The sequence below is a fragment of the Rhincodon typus genome, chromosome 32 (genome assembly GCF_021869965.1).
Source record: "Rhincodon typus isolate 14 chromosome 32, sRhiTyp1.1, whole genome shotgun sequence".
In the NCBI taxonomy this organism is placed as follows: domain Eukaryota; kingdom Metazoa; phylum Chordata; class Chondrichthyes; order Orectolobiformes; family Rhincodontidae; genus Rhincodon; species Rhincodon typus.
The window spans coordinates 14,848,446-14,872,200 of NC_063363.1; the positions used below are offsets into that span (position 1 = coordinate 14,848,446).

General features: G+C 42.1%; 1 protein-coding gene across 1 annotated transcript in view; it reads left to right on the top strand.

Moving 5' to 3' along the window:
* Window positions 1-23,755, top strand: part of snx19b (sorting nexin 19b) — a 164,515-nt gene that overhangs the window by 135,910 nt on the left and 4,850 nt on the right. Inside the window, exon 10 of the mRNA XM_020527299.2 lies at window positions 13,558-13,645. Coding sequence (XP_020382888.2) covers window positions 13,558-13,645 — 88 coding nt within the window. The remainder of the gene's footprint in view (window positions 1-13,557; window positions 13,646-23,755) is intronic.

Below are 23,755 nucleotides of genomic sequence, written 5' to 3' on the forward strand. Positions count from 1 at the left end.
TTAGTAACTGTCTTATAGACTTTACATTGATTTAATCGTGTAAGTAATAAACTTTCATGTCAGGTATCCACAAAATCTATTGATGTAACTTATTTTGCTTCATATTTATGCCAAGCCAAATCCTTTTAGGAAGTTCCTGTTGCTGTGTGTCTTTGCCAAAATGTTCAATTTGCTGTAATAACAAGATGTATTCCTGAAGTGATGTCTGACTTTATTCCTCTGATCATTTGGCTATCAATTTGCTGTGTTTGGCAATACATCAGAGCATAGACAGTCTGCACCTGATGAATGGCATTTGCCCATTTTAAAAAGCAATTATGGTTTTATTATCTCGTCATCTGCACAAATATTTTAACATTGCACTTGAGTGTTATTGTTTGAGATTTTGGAGATGGGAAACAAACTATCGTAAAATGGCACCTGTGTGCTTGTAAATATTCATGGTAGAAAGAAGTAAAATATAAGTCTTTGAAATGACAAAAGTATCCTTCAGAACATTCAGGGCTCAATCTGTCTCAGAATCATCAGAACTGTCACCTCTAGCCTGTCAAGTTTCTCATTTTGAGTTCAATTTTGTTGAATTTTTCTGTTAGGAAGGGTCGTATTTCATTTTATTTAGCTAGGTTATAATCTGCTGCATTAATTTTGTTTATCAGAACCTGGTTTCTGGCCTTTCAGTGATGTTAGCAGTTCTAGTTGAAGATTGGGTACACTGTAAAAACTGATTTGCTAACATAAGAGTGTGACATTACTTTATTTTTAATTGTGTTAAAACTTCAGCATAATTTACTGCCAATGTGTGTACGTAACACCTTTACAACAAAGTAGTGCAGTATCAGTCTTTACTGTCAAATCTTTAACCAGTTGAGGATGGAATCATTTTCTAACAGTAAAGTTTATTCCTTTACCACAAAATTTGATTTGATCAAGTGCCTTTGCTAAGTAACTGAAAATGCAAATTTTAAATAGCTCAAGGCTTGTGGTTTACACACAATGAAATTTCTGAGATTAAAATCTATCTTCTTCACACCATGACATTGTTTATTGTAATGCACTTCATATATTTAAAGTACCAGAATGTTGCCCAGCCCACTGGAGGACAAAGCCCAGGCACAGTACATTTTGAGCTATGTTTTTGAGCTAATAAAAGAGCCGAAAACTAAACAAAACATTATAAGTTGAATTAATACATCAGTTTAAGAGCTGTGTTGACATTTGAATAGAAAAGTGAACATTTCTTGCGCCACAGTATTTATATTTTAGTTAGAAAACAACTTTGAGCCACAGTGTTGTTGGTTCAACCCCGCTCCAGGATTTGAACAAGTTGGGCTGAATTTTATGGAAAATCAGTGAAGTATTAATTTCAGAGAGTTTCACACAGTGTTTCTCTTCGTGATCTCTAACATGTTACCTCTCAATTCTCCGCTGCTTATCTCATTACATATGCATTCCGCTTCAGCGATACCATTAACAACTGCAGAAAAACAACCTGTTTTTGCGACCTTCTGGGATTGTACCGCCATCAACACATGTAAAGCCCAGCTGTACACCAGGTCAATCGCTGCCCCTTATAGTGCTTGACAGTGCATGTAGGGGAATGGAAATGAGAAAGAAAAGCTTCAAAGGGTACATATTGGACAGGGTGACAACTCATTGTGAACAGAATCTCACATTTCTAAATGCATTGCTGTTTTACATCACTTGTCTAATCAACGGCCATTGTAACTGCACCACACCGTGTTAAAAGACTGTCTAAAAGGGTGCTACTCTATCTCTAAACCTGGCACAACATGTCATCTTCCTGTTGTTCGGTGTGGGAGTTTTCCATGTTGGAAAGCCTTGAAATGGCTGGAAACATTAAATTTTATTGAATAGCAGGAAAAGCAAAGAAAAATCAAACAAAAACAGCTATAATTGCTTCAGGGAATAAAAGGGCTGCTTGCCTTTTGAGTAACAACATATTTACAGTCAATGAAGAATCATTTCACCCAGTTCACGCCTGTTGGAACTAGGTGTCAATGAAGTTCTATTTGCTTTGTTGTATCCAAAGATGCTTCATTCTGTCATGCAAAAGATGATGTTCCTCCTGCTCAATGTCGTCATCTTGCCCCTTGAGAGACCACTATAGCTCTCCTCACTCATCAGCATCCGACATGTCCTCTCTGACTTCTCCAGTTGTGTCTGGCACAACATTCAAGGATTATGCAGCACACTGTGCTTGGAATAAAGGGCAAGGCACCTACCTAGACTAATCCAAGCATTGTAACTTCATCTTCAGGAGGGCCCTGGTGGAAAATAGACAGCATTGTATCTACACTTGGCCTCAGTTGATGGATTTCATAAGGAAATTATCAACCATGCTTACAGAAGGTAACCTTTGTTTCTTGCAAGGCACCTAACACTGAATTCAAAGCAGGAAGGATACAGCAAGCTATAGACATGACAACAACTTCCAGGATACCTGGCACAGAATTCTAATGTGTGGTTTTAATTATCACAGATGACTTGTACATTGTTGGAATGAAATCTCTTCTGTTGATGAAGTCTGTCCTATGATCTGCCACTCTCAATTGAACATGTGTGCAGCCTATAATGCTCTGCAGCTGAGTGAATCCAGCTATGTTGCCAAAGCCTGGGTTGCAGACTGACCTTGTCATGGAGAAATCATGGGGAAATGAGATGAAGTGGTGCAGTCTGTCACAAATTGCATTGTAACGGCCTTGATACATCTATGGGTTACGAACTCAGAGATCCCACAGATCTTCAGTGGATTCTTGGAACAGCCAGGGGCGGAAAGATTTTGCACAACTGTCACCTTGACAAGCACAAAGCCGTTCAGGTCACAAGCCTGGTTCCATTGGATGACATGGTTTCCTGGGATATCCTAAGTCTGTTCCGGCAATGTGCTGAGCTCGCCTGGGGTAATGCAATTGAGTACAAAAGACTCTGCTTCTCCTCTGCTGCCTCAGTACTTTGAAGGGCCATCAGTTGTGACTTCTTCATGTGGAAGCTATTCTACAGATGTTGAAGGCTGGGCTTGCAGATGCATTTGTTCTTCCTCGATTTCTGTGCACCGTCATAGCACTACAGCCCCAATGATGACAACGCCTGCTGCAGGTGAATCCATTGGTCACAATTCCAATGAACCTGTGTGGAGAATATCAGAAGCATTAACTGACCAGTCAGCATTCACATCACACACAAATGACAGTTTAGCAGTGGGACAGGGAGGACACTGACGAGAAGTGTGTATCCTGGGATACCTTTACATGGACCTTTGACATAGTGGATCCTATTTTGATGTGTGCAGCACAAGCAATTTCACATACTGCGCCTCCGCCCATCCCATTATCCAAGAAAGGACACATAGCATATAAGAGCATGTTGGCAAATACTTACAGTTCAAGGTGAGAGGAAATCAGCTTGTTTCCCTATGTAGCCCATGAGATCTTGGGTTGTCTTTGTGAATTGTGGCTTTTTGCTTGATCCTCTTGTAGGGTTGCCTGTGATTATTTCTGCTTCACAGCAATGGCTTTGATCAATTTGTAATGACTGGCAATCAGGATTTGTATTTTTGGTCAAATCCACTGGAGATCTGTGGGATCTCTTGAGTTCGTAACCCATAGATGTGTTTCACGTACAGGGTATTGATTTTGCAGTTGACTTTAGCCTGTTCTATACAAGTGCCTGATTAATGCACTTGCCCCTTGAAAGGCCTCACATTGCTCACAAGTCTATGTTCAGATGGCAAAAAAGCCTGGATGTGGTGGTAGCCGATTTTTCACTTTCATTGCACATTTGGTGAGGATGAAAAGCAAAATGGGTCATGCCAAACACCCCCACCCCACCCCCAAATTCTATCAACTTCCCCGACCCCATCGTTTCTAGACATACACGCATTTTCATTCAACTCTTTCGTTTGAGTCTTCACTTCCCATAATTAACCCCTGAGTCCCAGTCTTGCTGATTGTTGTAATACACGGTTTCCCCTGTTGAAGCCAAGATAACTGTCAGTGACCCCAAGCCCGCAGTAGTATGTCTTCCATTGCAGTATCATACCCCACCCTTACATGTTCAGTTGCCCCTCATAGTTATTGTCCCCTCTGTGCCCAGCATGCTTCCTCCATTCCCCAAACTGACTTCCCCAACTTCGCTACAACAACATATAGTCTGATAATTTATGTGATTTTCATCCCCACCTGATAAATAACCAGTGGGGAGGTGATGGCCTACTGGTATTATTGCTGGACTGTTAAGCCAGAAACCCAGGTAATGTTCTGGGAACTCAGGTTTGAATCCTGCCATGGCAGATGGTGGAATTTGAATTCAGTAAAAAGAAAATCTAGAATTAAGAGTCTTATGATGACCATGAAATTGTTGCCAATTGTTGGAAAAACCCATCTAGTTCTGAAGGGAAGAAAACTGCTATCCTTACCTGGGTCTGGCCTACAGGTGACATCAGACCCATGGCAATATGGTTGAGTCTTAACTGCCCTTTGGACAATTAGGGGTGGGCAATAAATGCTGGAATGGATAAAAACCCTGACTTATTGCTAATGCCCAGACCTGGATCTTTGCACAGGACCTGCAGGACTGACGATGTCTCACTCCGCAGACCACAGTGTTGCAGAACCCTGAACCTAACCACCCAAGCAACTGACTACATTCAAGACTGAGTTCAGATGTTTTTCCTTGATTGACTGCGGCAATACCCCCAGACTGACGACAGTTGTCCTTGACTTAACCATGAATGCTCCCCTTAGACTTTGAGACATGATCATGTGCAGTGTGTCTGTCATGTACATTGCTGGCACATAGAACAAAGAAAAATACAGCACAGGAACAGGCCCTTCAGCTGTCCAAGCATGTACTGACACATTTTGCCCTTCCATATTAAAACTGCCTTTACTTAAAGGATCTGTCTCCCTCTATTCCCTTCCTATTCATGTATTTGTCCAGGTGTTTTTTTGAATGCTGCTGTTGTGTCTGCTTCCACTATCTCCTCTGGCAGCACATTCCAGGCACTCACCACCTTTTGTGTGAAAAACTTGCCTCGCACATCTCTTTTGAACTTAACTCCATTTCCACCCCCCTCCCACCATGAACCTGTGTCCTCTAGTAATTGACCTCTCCACCCTGGGAAAAAGCCTCGTACTTTCCACTCTATCCATGCCGTTCACAATCTTATAAAATTTCTATCAGGTTGCCCCTCAACCTCCTGTGTTCCAGTGAAAACAAAACAAATCCAGTCTATCCAACCTTTTCTTCATGGCTAAAATCTCCCCTACCAGGCAACATCCTGGTAAACCGTTTCTATACTCTCTCCAAAGCATCCACATCCTTCTCGTAGTGTGGTGACCAGAACTGTACGCAATATTCCAAGTGTGGTCTAACTAAAGTTCTATAAAGCTACAGCATAACGTACATATCCTTATTCTCAATGCCCCTTCCAATGAAGGCAAGCATACCGTAAGCCTTTTTTACTATTTTATCTACCTGCGCTCTCACCTTCAGTGATCTGTGGATCTGCACACCCAGATCCCTCTGCATATCAGTACTCTGAAGGGTTCTGCCATTCACTGTATAATTTCCACCTGTAATTGACCTTACAAAATGCATCACCTCACATTTGTCTGGTTTTAAACTCCATGTGCCATTTTTCTGCCAGTGTCTCCAACTGATTTATAACCTGCTGTAACCTCTGACAATTCTCCTCACTAACTGCAACTCCACCAATCTTTGTATCGTCTGCAAACTTTCTAATTAGACCAGCCACGTTTTCCATCAAATCATTTATATGGACAACAGGCCTGTAATTTGCTGGATGATTATCCCTGATACCCTTCTTAAACAATGGGACAACATTGGCTATTCTCTAGTCCTGTGGGACCTCACTTGTGGCCAAAGAGGATACAGAGGTGTCTGTCAATGCTCCAGCAATTTGTCCTCTTGCCTCCCTCAATATTCTGGGATGAATCCCAAGAGGACCTGGGGACTTGTCTACCTTAATACTTTTGAAGATGCATAACACGTCTTCCTTTTTAATGACAACTTGGCTTAGAAATTCAACACTCCTGTCTCTGAGATCATCCTCCACCAATTCCTTCTCTTTGGTGAATACCGACACAGAGTATTCATTTAGGACCTCACCTGTCTCTTCTAACTTCACACATAGATTCCCTCCTTTGTCCTTGAGTGGGCTGACCCTTTCCCTGGCTGCCTTCTTGCATTTTTATATATATGTACAAAATGTGTTGGCACGTGCTGAAGCTCTGACATTGATATAGCAGGGTGCCTGCAACAACATGTATATCCATTCCCTTGACTGCTGACAACCATGAGAAATTGCCTGGCTACTGTGAGCCTGTAAGTTCCGAGTAAGGCGGCAGTATGCAAAACGGCAAGGTTAGGCAGAAATGCTGCAAGCATCTAATATAGGCTTCAAGGGAGTAGGCACAAAGAAAACCAGCAAAGAGTTGTGAGATTGAATAGTGCTCTAATGCAAGAGATGGGTGCCTACCCCAGTGCACAACAGTATTGAAGTAGATATCTGTACTCTGGGAACTGTGATAATGTGGTGAGGCAGAAGCATACCAGTGCCCGCCTGCATGGTTGAGATGTGCAGGTGTCACTGCTATAGTGCATACATAAACTTTTTATATTTAGAGCGGGGGTGAAAAAGACAATGTGAGAGGGAATGAGAGAGTATGAGAAGAGACAGTAGTAAAAGAAAGAGCTCAGTTGATTTAAGGACCAAGAGAGATCTGTGAATGGAAGCAAAGAACATGGTTAAAGAATTTGCATAGGTCTTTACAAAGTCATATGAGATTTAATATAGGCTAAAAATTGATGAAGATATATTAGAAAGAGTAGCTATACTTCAAGATGATTCGTCACCAGGACAGAATATCTGGATACTGAGGGAAATTCAGATGAAAATTTCAAAGGCCCTGGCTATAATCTTCCAGTATCCCGTAGGTATAGTGAAAATTGAACACTTTTCATATTTGTTCAAAAAAAGGATGTGAGCATAAACCCAGCAACCGCAGGCCAGTCATTTTAACTAACAGCTTTTAGAGATAATAATAATTGATGCAGTGTGGATGGTCTGTTCTGCAAACTGTATGTATTGTAAGTTCTGAGGAGGGGTCACTTAACCTGAAACACTAACTCTGATTTCTCTGCACAGATGCTGCCAGACCTGCTGAGCTTTTCCAGCAATTTCTGTTTTTGTTTGATTTACGGCATCTGCAGTTTTTCGGTTTTTTACTTTGGATGTATGGACTGCTGTCTTTCCTGACCAAAACCCGATGATGTTGTGAAATCATTTCATTTCTAAATACCTAAAAATACTGCTCTAGTAGTACAAGGGTGTGACGAAGAACTATTTCTTTCTCCTAGACAACAAGGTGCAGGGCTGGATGAACACAGCAGGCCAAGCAGCATCATAGGAGCAGAGAGGCTGACGTTTCGGGCCTCGACCCTTCATCAGAAAAGGGGGAGGGGAAGGGGGTTTTGAAATAAATAGGGAGAGAGTTGGAGGCGGATAGAAGAGGGCTAGAGGAGAGGATAGGTGGAGAGGAAACAAACAGGTCGAAGAGGCGGGGATGGGGCCAGGAAAGGTGAGTGTAGGTAGGGAGTTAGGAAGGGGATAGGTCAGTCCAGGGAGGACGGACAGGTCAAGGGGGCGGGATGAGGTTGGTCGGTAGGAGATGGAGGTGCGGCTTGAGGTGGGAGGAGGGGATAGGTGGGAGGAAGAACAGGTTAGGGAGGCAGGGACGAGCTGGACTGGTTTTGGGATGCGGTAGGGGGAGGGGAGATTTTGAAACTTGTGAAATCCACATTGATACCATTGGGCTGCAGGGTTCCCAAGCAGAATATGAGTTGCTGTTCCTGCAACCTTCGGGTGGCATCGTTGTGGCACTGCAGGAGGCCCAGGATGGACATGTCGTCTGAGGAATGGGAGGGGGAGTTGAAATGGTTCGCGACTGGGAGGTGCAGTTGTTTATTGCGAACCGAGCGTAGGTGTTCTGCAAAGCGGTCCCCGAGTCTCCGCTTGGTTTCCCCGATGTAGAGGAAGCCACACCGGGTACAGCGGATGCAGTATACCACATTGGCAGATGTGCAGGTGAACATCTGCTTGATGTGGAAAGTCTTCTTGGGGCCTGGGATGGGGGTGAGGGAGGAGGTATGGGGGCAGGTGTAGCACTTCCTGCGGTTGCAGGGAAAAGTGCCGGGTGTGGTGGAGCTGGAGGGGAGTGTGGAGCGGACAAGGGAGTCACGGAGAGAGTGGTCCCTCCGGAAAGCAGATAAGGGTGGGGAGGGAAAGATGTCTTTGGTGGTGGGGTCGGATTGCAGATGGCGGAAGTGTCGGAGGATGATGCGTTGGATCCGGAGGTTGGTGGGGTGGTACGTGAGGACGAGGGGGATTCTTTTTTGGTTTTTATTGCGTGGACGGGGTGTGAGGGATGAGGTGCGGGAGATGTGGGAGACACGGTTGAGGGCGTTCTCGACCACCGCGGAGGGGAAGTTACGGTCCTTGAAAAATGAGGACAACTGAGATGTACGGGAGTGGAATGCCTCATCCTGGGAGCAGATGCGGCGGAGGCGAAGGAATTGGGAATAGGGGATAGCATTTTTGCAGGAAGGTGGGTGGGAGGAGGAGTATTCTAGGTAGCTGTGGGAGTCGGTGGGCTTGAAATGAATATCGGTTTCTAGGTGGTTGCCCGATATGGAGACAGAGAGGTCCAGGAAGGGGAGAGAGGTGTTAGAGATGGTCCAGGTAAACTTAAGGTTGGGGTGGAAGGTGTTAGTGAAGTGTATGAACTGTTCGAGCTCCTCGTGGGAGCACGAGGCGGCGCCGATACAGTCATCAATGTAACGGAGGAAGAGGTGGGGTTTAGGGCCGGTGTAGGTACGGAAGAGGGATTGTTCCACGTAACCTACAAAGAGGCAGGCGTAGCTTGGGCCCATGCGGGTACCCATGGCTACCCCCTTTGTCTGTAGGAAGTGGGAGGAATTGAAAGAGAAGTTGTTGAGTGTGAGGACGAGTTCGGCTAAGCGGATGAGGGTGTCAGTGGAGGGGGACTGGTCGGGCCTGCGGGACAGGAAGAAGCGGAGGGCCTTAAGGCCATCTGCATGGGGAATGCAGGTGTAGAGGGACTGGACGTCCATGGTAAAGATGAGGTGTTGGGGACCGGGGAATTGGAAGTTCTGGAGGAGGTGGAGGGCGTGGGTGGTGTCACGGACATAGGTAGGGAGTTCCTGGACCAAGGGGGAGAAAATGGAGTCGAGATAGTTGGAGATCAGTTCGGCGGGGCAGGAGCAGGCGGAGACAATGGGTCGACCAGGGCATTCAGGTTTGTGGATTTTGGGAAGGAGATAGAAGCGGGCAGTGCGAGGTTGGGGAACGATGAGGTTGGAGGCCGTGGGTGGGAGGTCACCTGAGGTGATGAGGTTGTGGATGGTTTGCGAGATGATGGTTTGGTGCTCAGGGGTGGGGTCTTGATCAAGGGGGCGGTAGGAGGAGGTGTCGGAGAGTTGGCGTCCGGCCTCGGCGATGTAGAGGTCAGTGCGCCATACTACAACTGCACCTCCCTTGTCCGCGGGTTTTATGGTGAGGTTGGGATTGGAGCGGAGGGAGCGGAGGGCTGCACGTTCTGCGGGGGAGAGGTTGGAGTGGGTGAGAGGGGTGGAGAGGTTGAGGCGATTGATGTCTCGACGGCAGTTGGAGATGAAGAGGTCGAGGGAGGGTAGGAGGCCTTGGGGTGGTGTCCAGGAGGAGGGGTTGTGTTGGAAGCGGGAGAAGGGGTCAGTAGAGGGAGGGTTAGGTTCACAGTTAAAGAAGTAAGCGTTTCTCCTGTTCTGATCAATTGCTGTTTTTTAGATGGCATTGTTTTTGAAAGTTTTTTTTTAAAATTTGCTCTTAAGTTTAGCTGAACTGAATGATTAATATTTTGAGGGACTAGAAATGGCAATAATCAATCTGACAAAATACAGCAAAAATTACAGCTGTTCGGTTTTGAATAAATGTTACTCTCTATAATTTAATGTGTTCCAACCAGTGATAGTTGAAGCACATAAAGAGGGAATAGAATTCTAAATAAATAAATCCATCTAATTGATATTTCCCTTGTCCTTTGAGTGATTTTGAAACCACTTTGGGATTGCGTGCATATGTCTGCAAAAGTCTGACTGAAAGGTATATCATTGCTGTCTTTAAGAAAAAAAGAAATAAACGTTGGGAAGGTTGACCATTATATAATCAAAATAGTCGTTATTGTATTTATGTTTGCCATAGGTAACAGCATTGAGATAGCATTTGCTGTTTTTCAGCACCGAGTTCATATCCTTTCACTTTTTTCTGCTGAGGTTGTTCAATATTGCAGTCACTGATGCGCAATTTTATATTTAAGGATTGGTTCTAAAGCAACAAAAGTCACTCTTTATTCCAGTTATTAGTTACCACAACTTGGCTCCTGACCTTGTGGTTTTAGTCCATACAAGGACATAGCTGAATTCAAGAGACAAGGTGAGCATAATTACCATTGATAGCAAGGCAGTATTTACTGAGTTTGGCATTAAGAGTTCCTCAAGGTAGCATACTTATCATCTTTAACTACATCATAAATGACTTTACCTGCATGATAAGACCAGTAGTGAGGATACTCAATAACGATTGTTCAGTATCCAGTACTATGTGATGTTTCACATTCTCTGTCCATATGCAACAAGATCTAGGCAGCATACAGGCTTGGACTGATAAATGATAATTTATCATGATGAATTCATGCCACACGGATACCAGGCACTGACTGTCTCCAACAAGAAGGAATCTAGCATTCACTCGATGGCATTGCTATCACTGAAACCTCCAGCAAAGATATCTTTGGAATTCTCACCTGTTTATGAGAAACTGAACTGTATTAGCCACATTGCAAGTACAAGAGCACTCCGAGGTTGATTTTCTTTCTCAAGTAACTCACATACTGACTTCCCAAAGCATGAATACTCTCTCAACATGCTCAATACCATCAAGATAGAACAGCCCACTTGAATGACACCCCATCTACCACCTTAAACAGCACATAAAACATAGAATCCCTACAGTGTGGAAACAGGCCATTCAGCCCAACAGGTCTACATCAACCCTTCGAACAACATCCCACCCAGACCCATCCCCCTACTTATCCCCATACCTTGCATTTCCCATGGCTAACCCACCTAGCCTACGCATCCCTGAACACTATGGGCAATTTAGCATGGCCAGTTCACCTAACTTGCATATCTTTGGACTGTGGGAGGAAACCAGAGCACCGGCGGAAACCCACACAGACACAGGGAGAATGTGCAAACTCGACACAGACAGTTGCCCGGGTCCATGGCACTGTGAGACAGCAGTACTAACCATTGAGCCACCGTGCTGCCCAATACTTCTACCGCTGATGCAGAATGGCAGTAAGGTGTACTATATGTGAAATATACTACAGCAACTCTCAAATCTTCCTTTACTAGCAATTCCCAAGTCCATGTATTTTTCCATCTCGAAGGACAGGGTCATCAGATGTATGGGAACACTGCCAGTTGCTAGTTACCTGCCAAGTCTCACACTATCCTGACTTGGAATTATATCAACATTCTGTCACTGTCTCTGGATGAGAAACCTGGAACTCCTTTCCTAACATGGTCTAAACCTGATGGACTACAACAATTCATGAAGTCAGTCGTCACCACCATCTGAAGGGCAATTAGTCAAATTACAATCAATCCCGGTTACCTCAGGAAAAAGGTGCAAGTTAAAGCCATCTGCTTTGCCAGTGCAATTTGTGAGCAGTAGCACAAGGGTCACTTTATGACCCCAATCTTCTGAGTAGTAGTGATGATGGTCAGATTGCCGTAGAGTGCTTAAATTCTCTGACCCTACTACAATGGAATCTTCAGAGCATGGTTTTCACAGTATAATACAGCACAGCGTTCTTTGGGGAACTCCACTGGCTCAAAGTGGATTGGAAGAAAGACAGGACGTGCTCCCTTTAGTGGCATTAGCTGCTCTATGGTAAGCTTGAAGGTCCAATGTTTGAATGGGTAGGTAGATGAGGTGGGTAATGGAGTAGAGGAGTGAGGTAGGTCAATGAATAACTAGGTAGATAGAGAAGGTGGAGACCTGGGTCAAGGAGTAGTGTAGGTAGGTGAAGAGGCTATGTAGATATGTGTGTGAGACTGATAAGTGGGTAAGGGGGATTGTTGCGAAAGTGGGTAGTCAGGTCATGGTGCTCAATCCAGTCAACCCAGTTGGATTGGATTGTGTAGGATCAGCAGACCAGTCAAGTTGTTGGAGGTGTAATAAGGTCAGGAGGTGTAGTCAGGTTGGGGGAGGGTCAGGTTCATGATTGTTGGTGGTCAGTTTGTAGCTCCTCAGGTGTTTGACTAGGAATTAATCTGTCTCATACTGCCTGGCAAACTATTCGGGTGCTTCCTGGGTAACTATTTAGGTAAGTATCATGGAATTGATCAGTCAGAGATATTCACGGAGGGTCTTAGGGAGCAGAGAAGTTGCTCACTGGAAGTCTGAATTACCGAGGCAGTTTCCTCTAAGCTACAATGACATCGTCTCAATGACAACTTGTGATCATTGGCCACCTTCTGCTATCATTCTTGGTGATCGCTCCAACCCTGTTCTCTCAATTCAGTTATCAGCGTGAACTACATGGTTTTGTGAAGGGCAGACGTTTTGTTTGTAATCTTTGTTGAAAGCAGCTGTCTGAAGACATTGTATGATTTGGACTGCACACAAATTGAGTACTTAACTACCATCCAACATCATTTGAGGAGAATAATCACTTTGGTGATACGGCGAGTCTTTCAGCCCTGTGACAAATTGCTGATCATATATCATCACCTTGCGTATAGGAAAAATAAACATCATTGGAGTGAAAAACAGAAATGGTTTTGAGTTAAAATTCAGCACGGTTAGAATTGTTTTATTTGGATTTTTGAGCAGTGAGCCCATTGTACTTATTTATTTGCTTAATTGTTGAATCTCACTTGATACAGTAGTGAAGAGTGGCATTTTTTTTCTCTCTGTTTCAGTGAGAAAGGTACCTTAATTGTTGATATGTATGCAGAACATTGATCATGAGGACTGGGAAGGATTTAAGTGGCAGAATTGCCTTTCAGCTTAGCTCAATTGTGAATTACTGATGCTGGGTCGTCAGTCCAATCCAGACCTAGATATTGCCCACTGAGTATGGATGCATATTTAGCTGCAAATGATGAATGTTTTCTAGATTATTGCCCACCATTTTCTAATTTTTATTGGAAAAGTTGGTTTCTGCTTCCGTTTCTAAAATCTTCTTGTCTGTACTAAAATTTCTTTGCCCAGGAAGAGAAGTTTTGAAAACATTAAGTTCTAAAGGTTTTTTATGTCTAAACGTCTTGGATCATGATACACAGAACTGTGAAGAATCTTTGTCAATCTTTTCTTTGGAGCAAGTGTAATCTAATTAAGGCCCACTTACATGCCTTTTGATGATAAAACTTTTCTCTTGTATTTGACAGCTCTGGTTCCTGAAATTCTTGGTGAGGAGGGTTACAAGAAAAGTTGGCAACTAGTGTTGGAGTCTCTGCAAGATCCTATGATAAACAGGTTAGTCCAATATAGCATCCTGGATTCAGTTTTCTATGCAGTTGAGGGTCAGTATACAAAGGATTAAGTGCCCACTTGAAATGATTTGTAATGTTCCAGCCAACCTTTATGCCTTGAGAGAAAATTTTGATTCAATAAGTTCCTTTTGAATACATTTATACTGTTGTTATACAAGAAAAATATGATTGAATGGCTGAATTCCATCTATATCTATTATTTAAGAGGAATAATTAAGAATTTCCCTTTGTGGGAACCCTCTTATGACCTATTTTCTCTGCCTAATTCTGAATTCTATGCAGTGCAACTCCCATGGCCTAAGATGTGATGTGTAAGGCTGCTAAGCTTCCACTGAGGAAACTGGTGTGTTAGATGACCACAAGCAACACAGAACCCTGATAGCTCAACTACAGACTGCAGCATTACAGAATGCGTCCATGCAGCGTGACAAAATTTTCACTGCTTTTTCTTTGTCAGAGGGTCTGCGTTTATGTGGCATCTTTCTATTGGCAGGCCTTCCCAGAGCTCTTTATAGCTAATGAGTTTTCTTTGCAAAGACAGCGATCCAATAAAAGGCAGGGTTCAGATTCATTGGAGTTATAAAGAAACAGGATTATACTCAGCAACAACTGGACGGTGTGATGGCTCAGTGCATTACACTGCTGTCTGACTGCGCCAGGGACCCGGGTTCAATTCCAGCCTCGGGTGATGGAGTTTGCACTTTCTCACCATGTCTGCAGTGTTTCCTCTAGGTGCTCCAGTTTCCTCCCACAGTCCAAAGATGTGCAGGATAGGTGGATTGGCCATGCTAAATTACCTGTAGTGTCCAAGGGGTGTACAATCTAGGTGGATTGGCCTTGGGACATGCAGGGTCTCAGGAATTGGGTAAGGGAATGGGTCTGGTTGGGATGCTCTTTAGACGATCAGTGTGACCTCAATGGACCGAATGGCCTGCTTCCACACTATAAGAATTGCTTGATTCTATGATTTTAATAAAGCAAGAAATAATGGACCCAGGTTTAAACTCTTTTACTGCCCTGGTTTTCAGTATGAATGAGGTAGCAACATAAAAATTGCCAGCTTCTCATCAGAAAACCACCTACTGTGATTTTTGAACTAGCTACTAATTTGGAGGCAACATTCCTGCAAGATGTAGACCAAGGTTCATGAGGCAAAATGGGATCTTGAGAGATTGTGAGCTGCACCTGCTCAGGATGGAAATTGACTCGATTGCCTTTCAAAGTGCTCAGCAAAAGTATATTCCAATGAAAAGGAAGGACTAAGAAAAGGGGTAATCTGCCATGGGTGTCTAAAGAAGTAAGGGAGGCTATCAAATTTAAAGAGAAGGCATACAAAGTGCCAAAAACAGCATGAAACTAGAAGATTGGGAAAACTTTAAAGGTCAACAGAAAGCCACAAAAAGAGCTATAAAGAAAAGTAAGATAGAACATGAGAAAAAACTAGCACAGAATATCAAGACAGATAGCAAAAGTTTCTATAAATATATAAAACGAAAAAGAGTGGCTAAAGTAAACGTTGGCCCTTTAGAGGATGAGAAGGGGAATTTAGTTATGGGATATGATGAAATGGCCGAGGCATTGAACAGGTATTTTGTATCGGTCTTCACAGTGGAGGACACTAATAACATGCCAGGAATTGACAAAGAGATGAAGGTAGGTGAGGACCTGGAAACAATCATTATTACGGAAGAGGTAGTGTTGGGCAAGCTAATGGAGCTAAGGATTGATAAGTTTCCTGGCCCTGATGGAATGCATCCCAGGGTACTAAAAGAGATGGCGGGAAAAATAGCAGGTGCTCTGGCGGTAATTTTCCAAAATTCGCTAGACTCTGGGGCAGTCCCAGCAGATTGGAAAACAGCAAATGTGACGCCACTGTTTAAAAAGGGAAGTAGACAAAAGATGGGGAATTATAGACCAGTTAGCTTAACCTCTGTAGTGGGGAAGATGCTTGAGTCTATTATCAAGGAAGAAATAGCAAGGCATCTTGATAGAAATTGTCCCGTTGGGCAGACGCAGCATGGGTTCATGAAAGGCAGGTCATGCTTGACAAATATTTTGGAATTCTATGAAGACATTACGAACGAGGTGGACAATGGGGACCCAGTGGATGTGGTGTACCTAGATTTCCAAAAGGCCTTCGACAAGGTGCCGCACAAGAGGCTACGGCATAAGATAAGGATGCATGGCATTAAGGGTAAAGTATTAGCATGGATAGAGGATTGGTTGACTAACAGGAAGCAAAGAATGGGGATATATGAGTGCTATTCTAGCTGGCAGTCAGTGACTCGTGGTGTGCCTCAGGGATCGGTGTTGGGATCGCAATTATTTACAATTTATATAGATGATTTGGAGTTGGGGACCACGTGTAGGGTGTCAAAGTTTGCAGATGACACTAAGCTGAGTGGCAGAGGACTATGAAACTTTGCAGAGGAACATAGATACATTGAGTGAGTGGGCAAAGGTCTGGCAGATGGAATACAATGTAAATAAATGTGAAGTCATACATTTTGGTAGGAGTAATAGTAAAAAGGATTATTACTTGAATGGTAAAAAGTTGCAGCATGCTGCTATGCAGAGGGACCTGGATGTCCTTGTGCATGAATCACAGAAGGTCGGTCTGCAGGTACAACAAGTAATTAGGAACGCAAATGGAATTTTATCCTTCATTGCTAAAGGGATTGAGATTAAAAGCAGAGAGGTTATGTTGCAGCTGTACAAGGTGCTGGTGAGGCCACACCTGGAGTACTGTGTGCAGTTTTGGTCTCCTTACTTGAGAAAGGATGTACTGGCACTGGAGGGGGTGCAAAGGAGGTTCACTAGGTTGATTCCGGAGTTGAGGGGGTTGGCTTATGAGGAGAGACTGAGTAGATTGGGATTATATTCATTGGAATTCAGAAGATTGAGGGGGGAATCTTATAGAAACGTATAAAATTATGAAGGGAATAGATAAGATAGAAGTAGAGAGGATGTTTCCACTGGCAGGTGAAGCTAGGAGAAGAGGGCATAGCCTCAAGATTAGAGGGAGCAGATTTAGGACTGAATTGAGAAGGAACTTCTTCACCCAGAGGGTTGTTAATCTATGGAATTCCTTACCCAGTGGAGTAGTTGACGCTACTTCAGTAAAAGTTTTTAAAGATAAGGTAGATATTTTTTTGAACAAGAAAGGAATTAAGGGATACGGTGAGAACGTGGGTAAGTGGATCTGAGTCCACAAAGATCAGCCATGATCTTATTGAATGGCGGAGCAGGCTCGAAGGGCCAGACGGCCTACTCCTGCTCCTAGCTCTTATGTTCTTATGTTGTTCTATGCCTTTATTAGGATGTTAAAAAAGAAATCAGAATAGTCTAGGCTGTATTAGAACCCAGTCAGCTTCAAATTGTATGAAATTTACTCCATATATAACTTGATACAATTGTTTGTAGTAACATTGTCTACTTTGCCAATTCTTGTCTGACCGCAAAAGCTGTATTTAATTTTTTTTATTTGAAAGTGTATTCTTGGCTACCAGTTCATGTTATTAACAGTGTGCGAGGAGTTTCACAGAACTGGAAAATAAAAGTAAAAGCCTTGCTTTCCATCTGAGTCTTTGAAAGCCGTGGTGCAGAATGTATTTTTTAAAATAACTTTGAGCTTAATCAGACATTTTAAAAAAAATGTCTCATACATACCAGTGTACCTGGAGTGGCTTGTAAATTTTCATTGGAAAAAATCTACATATAATTTGTGTGCGTCATATATTTCTTCAAATGATGTGGATAGAACTTAAATATTTGGTATGGTAAACATATTTTCTAGCTGCAGTCATCTGCTTGATTGAAATTAAATAGCATCAATATAACCATATGTGAGATAATATTGCCTGATGTGGAATAGATTATTGATCCAGTGCTCATTTTTTAGGGTTCTTTCAAATAAAATTAATAGGGAAATAGATCTAATCCACATTATTCTGCCAAATCAGGTTGACCGTGCTTCAGTTTCCTTCATTTCCCCTTCATGTGCGCCTAAAGTACATAACTTTTATTTCCAGGTGAAATTATTGTTGTCTTCATTGTTTATAGCCCTTTGTTAAATATGACAAATGATGACTTGCATTTGACTTTAAAGAAAGCACAGCAAGATGTCCAGGTTCCCCAGTAGGGCATCACTATACGTCATGTTTACTTGAGCAATGTGGCCTTTTGTTCCTTTGCCCCACTTATTTTGAGTCCCACTCTTCTTCACAATTCGTTCCAACCAATGTAAACCTTCAGTAGGGGATGGTTTAACCTTACGTACGGTTGGACAGGAATCAGTTTTTGTGAATTGCATGTTCTGAGCAGAAATACAAAATGGTGCAATATTTATATGTTGAAAATAGATCTTTTATTATTTTTGTAATCTCTAGCCATAACTGTGATTTTCTCTTAGATTTCTACTCTCTATCCTTTCCTGAAATTGTCTGTTTATCACTTCGCGTAACAATATCTTTCTCTTTTGCTTTGTGTCTACTTTTTGATGTACCACTTCTATTGCCGGTCTTTGCGCTGTGTATTCATTTATCTAATATTATTTGCTATATGCCAATTTACATATGGTAATCATCCAGAGATCATCACCTTCTGAGATTTTCCTTAATTTTATGTCTAACTTCTCATACTGTGGAATCTCTTCTGGAGAACCTGTTTCCCTGAGCTGCCTTTGTTGCTGCTTTACACAGACTATGATGACAGGAACCGGCCCCCTCTCACTGAAAGTTCCACTCCCATCCTGAGGCGAAACCCTAGTATCCGGCAGGCAACACAGCCTTTTCGATTCTTGCACTTTGCTGCAGGAAACAATGTATAATAAAATGTATAGAAGCTTTCCCCCTCCCTGATGCATTGCTGTGCCTATAGTTCAGCCTCTGACTTGTAAACTCTGAGCCAAAGCTGTTTGAGCTGCAAACACCTAGTGCAGATACATTTGCAGTAAACAGCACTGGCTTCCACATGTTGCAGTGGTGACATATCATGTCCTGCTAGCCTTAATAGGCTTTAATTAGCTACCTAATTCTTTCATTCACTGATTTTTTTTTTTCCTTTTTTATCTGTTATATTAATGCATCACCATTTGCTATACTGTTTTAAACCTTAGGAATTGAATATACTTTATCTACCTAACAGATACTCATTAAACAGCTGGCATCTTCTCTGGTAGTAGACCATGAACCAATTACTAGAAGGGGAGAAATTAAAACAAAAAGCAAGAGAGGCCCAAGTTTACGTCCCATTTGTTCCAGAGGTATGAAATAACATCTCTGAACAGGTTGATTAAAAAATACCTATCATCGCCCAAGCCTGGATAAAAAGCATAGTTTAGACAGCTAATTACAATTAAATAATAAATGTGGGAAACAAATAAAATTCGATATCTTGAACGAGATTAGGTCAACTGCCAACACTTTATTGAAAGTCATACTAATTACAGTATGCTGACAGTAATTCTTCATATATTTTGGTATCTTGAAGAATGCAAAGGACTTGATTTATCTTTTGGGACATTACAAGTTCTTGTGTTCATTGGAAATCATCGTTATAAATGAATAAGGTTTGTTACTCAACAGCTTAAATATTGCTCAGTTTTTTTTATTTACTTCTAGATTTCTGACTGTGAAGCTTTTAAGATAGCCACAAGAATTGGGCAAGATGTGGGTGGTTGCACCAATTCCAGTTCTCAATCCCTTCCTCCCTCCTCAAGATAGCTTAGTAGAAATTGAATGCTAAATCAAGTTGTATGTTTTCATAGCGCAAAGTGCCTTCAAACTAAATATTAATACTAAGGAAGCCTGCTAATTTTATCTGTTAGAATAGAGAAATCTAACCAATTTCTGTGATACAGCATACTAACATGTCTTTAGTTTATGTGCTTATCTACATTATTATTATGGCTTCCTGAGTGACTGCATGTGTATATATAATGTGGTCAAATGTAAAGTCATTTTAAACTTCTTGGATATCATCCACAAGTCTTGGAAAGAAAGCCTACTGCCAATTAAATCTGTGTGTTGGACGTCGTTTACAGTAAATATTTGGCATGATAGTCAAGACTTCATTGTTTCACTTATATTTTAATCGAAAATACTTCGTTTTTTTTGGACTGAAGCTAAAATTCGGTGGCATTCAAAGAACTGTCAAGATTTCATACACATCTCCTCTCAACCTAACTGGACCATATGGTACAAGTCTGCTTTTTGTTTCTAAACCTTTGAGGACTACGTTAGCGTTCGCCTTTCACATTAAGAATAAATTGCATTTTTTTCTATTTTCTCTGTAATCTTTAAATACACACCTATTTCAGGATTTCTGTTGATAATGCTGAATTTTACGTACGTAGTTCAATGCCTGAGGAATTTTTCTCTTCAAATTCTAGCAAATTGTTATTTCCCTTTTACATTCAATTAGAATACTGTCATTTTACTTCTGGGTATCATTTCAGAATGATTGAAAAGGAGTGTTGGATCCACTGAGGACCTTAAGTATTATGTGTTGAGATAGTATTCGTCTAACCTTTGGACACTTCTGTCTTGCATTCTTGGCAATTAACACCAAACAATTACCATTATTGCGTTGTTCTATGTACTTGGGCCTAAGACTTGTCAGGGAAATGATGAGGAACTTCACAGTAAGCCTAAGCAGTCTTAATGTTGACACTGATCACAAAATATAGAAAAATACACCCTTGCGGAGACATCAGTCTCTAATACTGAAAACAACTTGAAACAAGCCCCAATGAAGGGGCTACCCTGCAAAACCTTGTGATTTCAAATAAACCTGTTGGACTATAACCTGGTGTAATGTGACTTCTGACTTTATCCACCCCAGTCCAACACCAGTACCTCCATGTCATGACTGTACGATTTATGTTAAGCCTACAGTTTGGATTTGCTGGATGATGTGTTAAAAATCTTTAAGAATGCCCACTTAGTTGGCAGTTACTGCCCTATCTGTCTACTTATGAACAAAGGTTTTAGGAGCAGAGTAGGCTATTTGGCCCCTTGAGTTTGCGCTGCCATTCAATAAGTTCATTGCTGATCTGATTACAACCTCCAACTTGACATTCCCGTCTACTTCTGGCAGCCTTTCATTCTCTTGCATCATAAGAATCTATCTACAGGTGCATAAAAAAAATACAAAGATTCTCGTCCTCAAAAGGTGCTGGAAGCAGAGGTCCAAGGTTTCACTCTGAGAGGTCGGCACAGCATAGTGGTACTGTGCTGTACTGTTCTATGTTCTGTGAGAGAAAAATAGTTGTCTTAATCTCTAACTTAAATAAATGACTTTTCTTGAAAATAGTGACTTCCTAGTTCTAGATCCTCCCATAGAAGAACACAGCTTTTCCCAACTCCTCGGGATCTTGTATATTTCAATTGAGTCACTGCTCACTCTTAGAACACACCGATCCCTCTAACCTCAGAGCCCTTCAATCTCCCATTTTGATTTTTCTTTATACTTCCTGCCCAAAAAGGCAATTTCACATTTTCCCCACGATATTCCATTTGCCAGATCTTTGTCCACTCGAATAACCAATGTGTATTTTCATAGCTTCCTTTACACCCTCTTCACAACTAACTTTTCTACCTATTTCTGTGTCATCAGTGAATTTTGCAATCATACCTGCAGTTCCTTCATCAAAGTCATTTGGGTAAATTGTAAAATGTTGAGATCAGAGCACTGATCTTACTTTTGTTTATTAGCAAAGTAATTGAAGGGGTCATCAACAGTGCTATCAAGCGGTACTTGCAACAAAATAACCTGCTCACTAACGCACAGTGAGGATTCTACCAAAACCACTGGCCTCCTGATCTCATTAACAGCCTCAATTCAAACATGGATTAACGAGCTGAACTCCAGAGGTGAACTGAGAGTGACTGCCTTTGACATTAAGGAAGCATTTGACTGTATATAGCAAAACTAAAGTCAATAGAAATTTGAGGGAAAAATGCCTACTGGTTAGATCAAATCTAGCACAAAGGAAGGTGGTTGTGCTTGTTGGAAGTCAGTCGTCTCAGCCCCGGGACATCAGTGCAGGAGTTCCTCGTGGTCCAAAGCCCGAATATCTTCAGCTGCTTCATCAGTGACCCTCACTCCATTATAAGGTTGGTAGTGGGAATGTTAGCTGATGATTGGACAGTGTTCAGCACCATTTGCAACTCCTCAGATACTGAAATAGTCTGTGTTCATATGCAACTCGACCTGGACAACATCCAGGCTTGGGTTGATAAGTCGCAAGTCACATTTGTGTCACACAAGTCCTACATGATTGCCATCTCCAAAAAGAGGGAATCTAACCATAGCCCCATTATATGCAATGTTATTCCTGTCACTAAATCACCACTGTCAATATCCAGAAACTGAACTGTACTATCCATGTAGACACAGTAGTTATAAGAGCTGCCTGATGCTAGAACCTGTGACGAGTAACTCACTTCCTGTCTTCTTCCTACTGCCATCATCATCTACAAGACACAGGTCAGGAGTTTATTCAAATACTATTCATGTACCTGGATGAGTATAGCTCTAACAACACTAAAGAAGCTTGACACCATCCAAGACAAAGTGGCCTGCTTGATTTGGCACCCCAAGCACCACCTTCAATATTTACTTCCCTCACCACTTATGCACAGTGGCAACAATATGCACCATCTATAAGGTACAGTGCACTAACTCACTAAGGCTTCTCTGACAGCACCTTCCAAACCTGTGACCTGAACCACCAGAAGGACAACGGCAACAGGTTCATGGGAACAATTCCACCTGCAAGTTCTCCTCCAAGATGCACATGTCCTGACTTGGAACTATAATACTGATCCGAAGTATAATACCTATCCTTCATTGTCATTAGTCAAAATCCTGGAACTCCCTATGTAACAGCGTTGTGGGTGCCCCTGTATCCCAAGGACTGCAGCTATCAGGAAGGCAGCTCACCATCCATCTCATTCTCCATGTCACTTTAGGAATAGGCAATAAATATTGGCCTTGTCAACATTACCCACATCCCATGAACAAATTCAGAAAAGCGACAAATTATCCTCTGATTGCTCCTATACACTGTCAACTTCATTATGTCAATGATAAAGGCATATGAATAGATTTTAAAAAACCTAAAGAACTGCAGATGCTGGAAAAACAAAAGCAGAAATTGTTGGAAAAACTCAGCAGATCTGGCAGCATCTGTAGAGAGAAAACAGAATTAAAGTTTTGTCTGCTGACCCTTCTTCAAACCGTTGTATGCTTTTTCTCGATTGATGCTGCCTGACTTGCTGGGATTTTCCGGCATTTTCTGTTTTTGTTGCATAAGAGTAGATCTCTGGCCCATTCTTTCTGTTGCAGGTTGTATATAGGCAGGGATGAAGATGCCAGTATTCTGTGGTAAGCACTATGGTCTATTTTGTTATCTGAATTTAAGCCACCTTGACTTGATCATCTTAAGTAGTTCCCTGAAATAACAGATATACTGAAAAACATCGTAAGTACTGATATCATCAAAGGTAATCTGCGTTGGGGAAAATACTCCATGAGAGACATATTAATTGCAAGTAGATTGGGGGCTGTATGTTGGCAGTTGCAGTTTAGCAGATGTTTGCATTCCACGTTGCCAGTTGTATGAAATTAATAAGGCTGTGGAGCAGAAGCTTCCCATCAAGTTAATGCATCTTTCTGACATAAATCTCCAAATTGCCTTGAGAAAATAAAATCAAGACTTGTTTCAAAGGAGTGGCCATTGGGATAACATTAGATAACTTGGGGCCGTAATGAGCATGATTATAACTTTGGCTGTCTGAGTAACTCCTTTGGGAAGGGGAATATAAGATTAGTTGCGTCCAGTTTAGATTATCCAGACCAAATGTAGTTTTAACACACCAGTTTGAGATTTTGATGGAAGTTAGCTGGATGGTGACAGTTCTGCACAAAGTACAGACACTAGAGGCTCATGTGTTTCTACAGCTTGTGTTTCAAGTTCTCTAGTTCCATTTTCATCAACGTACATCTTGGGATCAGCCTGTCCCCAGGTACAGTCTTATGACGTTCAGTTCCATTTATAGATTGTTGTTGTCCTCGTGTGCAGAAATTC